The sequence below is a fragment of the Primulina huaijiensis genome, chromosome 12 (genome assembly GCF_012295235.1).
Source record: "Primulina huaijiensis isolate GDHJ02 chromosome 12, ASM1229523v2, whole genome shotgun sequence".
In the NCBI taxonomy this organism is placed as follows: Eukaryota; Viridiplantae; Streptophyta; class Magnoliopsida; order Lamiales; family Gesneriaceae; genus Primulina; species Primulina huaijiensis.
In genome coordinates this window covers 5,157,652-5,165,473 of record NC_133317.1, presented here as the reverse complement: position 1 = coordinate 5,165,473, position 7,822 = coordinate 5,157,652, and the positions used below count along the sequence as shown (strand labels likewise).

The following is a 7,822-nucleotide window of genomic DNA, read 5'->3' as shown; positions in this document are numbered from 1 at the left end:
CTGACTTGATCGTTAGATGGACATTGTCGAACGGATTAAGAAAATTTAGGATCACCAAGTAATAGATTTGACTCCTTTATTAATTTAGCAACAAACAATCATTTGCTAATAATCTTGTACGTAAAACATATTTTTGACCATTAAAGACGTTTAATTTAATTATTATTATATATAATAATAATGATTTCATCAGTACGTATAAACAGGAGCCAACAACCAAAAAACTAACGTCTAATCAAGATAATTAATAAATAAATAATCACCATATATTGAAAAGTGGTCAAGAGATAATTAAAATAGTGCTTAATTTAAAACATAAAAAATCAAACGCTAGGTAAGATCAATTAAGGTCATAATCTTGTATGAGTGGAAAATAATTGTCAATGCCGACCAATTCGGAAAATGATTTTGATAGGTGTTTTTATTGTAATTTTAATTTGAATGGAATAAGAGCTTTGAAAAGCTTTTGACGGGTTTCATCGTTGTATCGATAATTATTTCACCAAGAAGACAAGCTATCACTCGCATATTCTCTAGCTCGACAATCCATTTAACTTCTTGTGATAATATTTTCCTAAAAATTTTATTTCAAAATTATATATTCATTTTTTTATATATTTGAAGTTCAAATTTACTTATAATATATTTAATCACTTATTATTAAAAAAACAATCACCGATTATTACCTTAATGTAGTATTATTATCGTCCAAGTAAATTGTAATATCATTATCTCACATTTGTTGAAAATGAAAATTTAAATAAGAGTTTATTTTAAACTTTTATAACAAATCGAGTTAATCATTTTTGTAAAACGATTATATAATTAGAGTTAGATGTCTTAAGATATGAACTGAGTAATGGATTTCCAACATGTCCTAGATTACATTTAAATGGGTCCCAGGTGACTTCACATGAGTGGTTGAAATAACCGGATCGAGATCCACATCATCTCTCGACTTATCCATTCCTATCCTCCTCCAAACAATCTCCCAATATTTTTTATTATTATTATTTATAAATAAAAATAATTAAATGAGTCATTAGGTCCACTTACCTTGGATCATTTGCAGCGAATAATCCATTCATTTGCATATTATTCAAGAAAATTATTGGTGTAAATTTTGTTTTAAAAAGATATATTATTGATTCAATAATTTTTTTTCATTAAGAAACCTTAGCTACCTAGCTAGGCCTTCCTTCTTGATGGATTTCTTAATCGTAATCAATGCTTCTAGACGATTCCAATTTGTTATTTAAAAAAATAAAATTCCCCTTATTTTAAAAATTATCGTGATATAAGATTCCTCGATGTATTTAATATAGTTATCTAATTCATTTAGTGCTAATTCATTCTATTTATTTTATTTTGTTTTTTTGGAAAATAATTCATTATATTTCTATTAATTTTTTTTAAAAAAAATGATTTTCGTTTGTTTTTATCGTTTGCTTTAAATTTATTCAAACTATTTAATTTAATCTAATTTTGTTATTTGTTGCTATTACATATATAAATTGCATTCAATGATTTGATCGAAATTATTAAATTCCATTTTAAGACCATTTTCCCAAAATCGACCTTCCATTTGATGGAAATAAATGAATACCATATCATTTAAGATATATCCCACTTGATATTTTACATCTTTCTTTCATGCGTATAGGAAATAATATTAATCAAATAGAGAGGGGAGAAACGAGTCTTTCACTCGACAATCGTCTCTCGTGACAAATTCGTGGCTTACGGGAGAACTATCATTCTACCAAATGTTGGTTGGATAGGATATGATTTGTCTTACGCGGATAGAAATATTAAAATTGACTCTTTTTATTTTTTTTATGGAGATGAAGGATACAATCGTTTTTTTTTTCACCGAGTCACTGAGTAAATATCCATATTAACTCAGTTTCTTACAAATTATATTAATCGGATAAATCACAATGTGTAATAAGTTTACTCGATAACATATTAGTATGTCGAATTGAGGCTTACACATTTTTTGCTGCGACAAATGAGACATGCTACTCGTGCTAAAAGTCATAATACAATATGTGCTTTGTAAATCGGTAATTCTAAAACTTAAAACTTATATCATTACCAATAATTTAGAAAATAATTTTATAAAAAAACTTACAAAGAGTTCAAATGGAGATTATATAGAAATATTAACTGTTTAAATTTTTGTAATATACAAAAAGTGTGTGTGTGTGTGTGTGTGTGTGTGTATAAAGTGTTGATTTAATGTAAATTGTGAAATGAGTTAATCGAGGAGAGAAAAGCTAAATGAAAGGGCGGAAAGGGGAAATCACAACATAACATAAAATGACAAATGGCAAGTAAAAAACAAACAAGAGCAACCGAAGCTCTGTTTTTGCTGGTGTTTTTTTTTTTAAAAAATATTAATTAAAAAACTATTTAGTAAAATATTATAATAATGTTAATTTTGTGAAATAGATCTCCAATCGACCCATGAAAAATATTATATTTCACTCACATGATATCTACTCTTGTAATAATACAATTTAATTTTTTTTTAAAAGTAGGTATCTTGTGAGACAGTCTCAAGAATCTTTATCTGTGAGACGGATCAATCCTATCGATATTCACAATAAAAAGTAATACTCTTAACATAAAAAATAATAATTTTTCATGGATGACCTAAATAAGATATTTGTCTCACAAAATACTACCCGTAAGACCGTTTCACATAAGTTTTTGTTTTTTTTTTTAAGATTAAAAACAAAATTGTTTATTGTTTACACGGATTATCTTATTTGGTTCCAATCCAATCATCTCCCTTACTCGTTCAACAGAAATAACTACTTCAAAAACAAATTCACCAAAATTGATGGACAAAAGTTGATCCAACGAAGACTTGTTTGTTTCATTTTAAATAAGTATATAATTTCTGATATTGAGTTTTGATTTGGTGGATCTTGAATTTAATAAAAAAAAAAAAGATTAGGACAACGCATTTGAAATCATTTCATTTCGAGAAATTTTAAATTCAACAAATGAATTTGTAACACAAAGATGACAAATAAATGCAGTTGATTTGAATCTGTATCTTTAAATATACCTATCTATAAATAAATTATTACAAAAAAAGTATATTAATATTAATTAATAAAATAAAGCACGAGTAATGACACTGTAAAAATTGAGTTTTCGCTTTCACCGCAGTGGGAGAGAGTACAGAGGACGACGGGTGCGGGGATCTGGTCAACGCCGTTTGACCACGTTCTGCAGGTAAAATAATACAGACAAAAGAACAGGGGCATTTACGTAATTCCGAGAGATACCCCCAACGCTCTTATATACGGTATCCCCTCGTTTCACATCTCATTCCTTATTTCCCCGTTTATCTCTAACAAGAATAAAAGACAAAATCACGCACAAACACATGAGAACCAGGAGAGGGCTGTGTTATCCTAAAGAGGTGAATATGTGCGTCGCTAATAATAGCCGAGCCGTGAAGAGAAGGAAACTGGAGGTCGCCGGAGGAGATACAATCGGCTGCCGGAGAATGTTGAAGGAATCGCCTCAGATTGCCGGTGGACGTGATTTGTTTGATGCTTTGCCGGACGATATTTTGCTGACTATTCTGTGCAAACTCAGTTCTACCGCCGCCTGTCCTGCTGATTTGATCAATGTTTTGATAACGTATGTGTTATTTTTTCAGTGTGAACAGATTTTTTTCGTATCTGAATCCGAGTTTCATTCATTTTATTTTGTTTTACGAACAGATGCAAAAGGCTAAATGGATTAGGTCTCCATTCGCTGGTGTTATCCAAATCCTCGCAGAAAATGCTGGAAGTGAAAGCCAAAAACTGGTCGGAGTCCGCTCATCGATTCCTCAAACTATGCGTTGATGCTGGAAATATCGAAGCCTGTTTTATTCTAGGCATGGTTGGTATTTTTTAGCTTTTTCTCTTCGGATTTGATGATAATGTTAAATAAAATATGAGATATTTTGTTTGAGATAGCAGTTAATTGACTCTCGATGCATGTGCGAACTTTTATTTTTATTTAAAAAATAAATTACTGAGATTTATTAGTATTACCGGACACAGATTCGTTTCTACTGTTTGCACAACCGAGGAAGCGGTGCATCATTGATGGCGAAGGCCGCGATTGGATCTCACGCTTCCGCGCTCTACTCCCTCGCCATCGTCCAGTTCAACGGCAGTGGGAGCTCGAAGAACGATAAAGACCTTCGGGCAGGCGTGGCGTTGTGTGCACGCGCGGCGTTTCTCGGCCACGTCGACGCACTTCGGGAACTTGGGCACTGCCTGCAAGATGGTTATGGAGTGAAGCAGAACGTCGCCGAGGGACGCCGATTCTTAGTTCAAGCCAACGCACGCGAGTTAGCCACCTTTCTAGCGGCAGCTCCTTCCGCTGTGGTGCCCAGCTCGTGGCTGACGTGGAATCCCCACCGCCACGTGGCTGGCAGCGGGTGTCCGTTACTAAGTGATTTCGGGTGTAATGTACCCACTCCGGAAGCTCATCCGGCTAACCGGTTTTTAGCCGATTGGTTTTCGGATCAGATTGGGAACACTCCGGGTTCGGGGCTCCGTCTTTGTTCACACTCGGGTTGCGGGAGACCCGAGACTAGGAGGCATGAATTCCGTCGGTGTTCGGCATGCGGAGCAGTGAATTACTGCTCTCGCGCATGCCAGGCGCTGGATTGGAAGCTGCGCCATAAGGTGCAGTGCGCACCCGTGGAAAGACTGGCGGATGACGACGGTTATTTTAACGGCGATGGCAATGACCATGGTGGTGATGGCATCAATGGTAATGGCGGAGAAGCGATGGAGGAGAGTTAACGGCAAGGCGTGGACTGTGAATGTGACGGTAACGGCACGGGAGTCTTTAAAGAAAGAGAGAGTAAAAACTTGGTGAGTGAAATGATTCGAGGCCAATTTTTTGGAAGGGAATCTTATTAATAGTTTATTATCGCCATTTGTTTTTACAAGTGAACTTTTTAACCTCTCTTTCTTTGTAAAATAGAGTTTATTTATTCCTCCGTTTTAAGTTCAGATCCAAAATGAAAAACAAAGAAATTATTTATTTGATTCGATTCGATTCACTTTAAAAGTAGATTTGATTTATATATTGATTATTATTCGAATTTCCCATTGTATGATTAGAAATTCATTTTAAAATGTAGTCTTAATCATTATTAATCCAAACAGCATAATTAGATTATCACATATTAAATCTAAAGATTTACACACACACATTCTGTCTATTTACACTTACATTACCAAATGATAACAGAATATTGATATTGCTGGGCTTTTTAACAAACTTCTCAGCAGATCACATGAAATGTGGTTCATGACAACTGCAAATTCTTGAGAAAAAAAAAAAACAAACAAACGTTGATTCCAATTAATTGAGTGTTGTACAAAATTATTAGGTGAAGAGTTGGGATGTTAAATGTGAAATATTTGAATAACTGACCACATTAAATGCTTGAAATCTGCCTCAACTTTAGGGTAAAGATTGAAAAGAAGGAAGCTTCATCTGAAAAAGTCTATCAACCAGCAAACATTTCATACATCTAGATCCTTCGTTTTCTTCATTCTCAAACGGTGACAATTTCATAGAATGTCATCCATGTGTTTAATTGAAGGAAAATTTTGGTATAAAATTATCATCGCATTCAATCCATCTAACGTTACTATTAATTGAAATGTATATATATATTTCATCAAATTCAATTAAAATATAGTGACACGTTTATGGGGACTCTAAGACAGATTCCCACGGTAAATCTATTTTATTGAATAGTGTTATTGAGGTCCGTGAATGTAAGTAAAAATGATAAAAATAATGTGCCCATAAAATAAAATAAAAAAAAAGAAGGAAAACAGAAAGGGAACGATGGCATAGGGTATCCTATGTAGCAAGTAATTAAAATTGACGATTCAGGCAAAGTGTCTGTTTCTTTTTCTCTAGTCTACTTTATATGTTTTGGTCAAAAATTGTCAGATTGCAAGAGATTGACCAAAGCAGAAAAAAAAAAAGAAGAAAGAAAAATAAATAAATAAATAAATAAAGAAGAAAGAATGGATTAGAAAGAGGGCAAAGGTAAAAGTTAAGGAGACGATGCATTATGCAAGTGGAGAATGTGCTTTGTCTGAGAAAAAGCTTTATGCTCCCCATTTCAAAAATAAAGATACAAAAACAAAGGAATGTAAAAGAGCATCTAATAATGGAATGCACTTATTCCTTCTTTTATCACTAATTATTCACTACTAACTATATAATCTAAACCAATTTTTTTTACTTAAATACAGAACACGTTGGTAGGAAAGAAAGTTATGCCGTAACTCCGGAGATTAGACAAGTTTATTACATTAGAAAAATATTAACTTCTCTTCAATAAGAAAAAAATCATTTTTGGATCAGACAGACGACGATTGTATCTACTTGCCACCGATAGCCCACCATTTGTGGTCCAAACTCCCAAACCAAAAAAAAAAAAAAAAAAAAAAAAAAAAAAAAAAAAAAANACCATTTGATGCCATCTTTGTTGGTTGGAGACTAACTGTTGGTTGAGAATGCAAGTACACAACACTACAAATAGGGCAACAATGTATGACACTAAATTTCCAACAAATACAAGCTTTCTGCATTTGGGATTCATCCCTATATTGTTCCCCATGTGTCTTGATTTATTTCTTCCCCTCCTAACGAACAAACTCAGATCCATACTAACTTTAAGATTATTATCAATTTCTTGATGATAACGCGACATCATTTACATCACGAACTTTACATTTTTAGATAAACAGACCTCTAAACATCGTGTTTTTCCAGGGAAAAAAAACCCGTATTTTCGAGAAAAAAACATTGCATAAAAGTTAGTTTTTTTTATACAGATGATTATTGCCGTTAATCGCATTATCTACTATTGTCTGATTTGCTCTATGTTGATATTGTGAGATATGAGATCAATTTTTGCTTTTTAGGGAGGAAAATAGTTACAATAATTCAGTTTATGTGATCTTACAACATGTCCATTGGTTATTCTTAGGGGTTAATACTTAATAGGCACTTAATTGTGATTGAAAACAACTTGTCAGATCTTCTTCATGTACATTAAATTTTCTTTGGTATTTGCGTTAATATATATATTGAATGCAAAGTTTCGGCTAGATTTTCCACAAGCAATTATGAAAGTAGAATATATTTTCATAATATTTAAAATGACACGATTGATTTAATCTTATCAAGTTTGATTAACATGTGATATTACAGTAAATTGATGTTATTTGTCGAATTATTCGATACATAAAATCAAATTTTCATACATAAATGTATTAAATAACACGAAAAATCTTCAAAGCGTGTGCCATTTTTGATTACTTCCTTTCGAGCAAAATTGTAAATGAAAAAAAAATTAAAAAATTAGCAGTGTCTGATTGAAATAGTGAATTAAACTCGTCGTTTTTGATACGATAATAATTCTTTGCACAATTTTTTTTTGTTTTTTTAAAAATAAAATTTATAGTAATTCAAAAATAATTATAACTTTAAAAAAGACTAGTAAGTTGTAGCGTTGGGACAAAAATATTAATTGTTGGCAATGTAGTATGGTAGAAATATTATATCTATTTTGAGTCAAATATTTGGTGGAAAAAATAGTACAAGAATTTATTATTTCCCCGAACAAGTGCAACAAAATTGTACCGAATTACCTCATACATGGCTACAAAATTAATGACAATATCGACTTCTCACCAGAAGCAATTAGTTGCATGTTCGTAGCCCTTTTTCTTGTTTTATTTTCATGCCTCCAGATTATATATTC

General features: G+C 32.2%; 1 protein-coding gene across 1 annotated transcript; it reads left to right on the top strand.

Annotated features, from left to right (window-relative positions):
* The first annotated feature begins 3,336 nt into the window (after positions 1–3,336).
* On the top strand, positions 3,337–4,911 carry LOC140990492 (F-box protein At1g67340). Its single transcript, XM_073460207.1, has 3 exons — positions 3,337–3,663; positions 3,747–3,909; positions 4,074–4,911. The coding sequence occupies exons 1-3, from the start codon at positions 3,404–3,406 to the stop codon at positions 4,824–4,826; spliced, it is 1,176 nt and encodes a 391-aa protein (XP_073316308.1). The 5' UTR covers positions 3,337–3,403; the 3' UTR covers positions 4,827–4,911.
* The last annotated feature ends 2,911 nt before the right edge of the window (positions 4,912–7,822 follow it).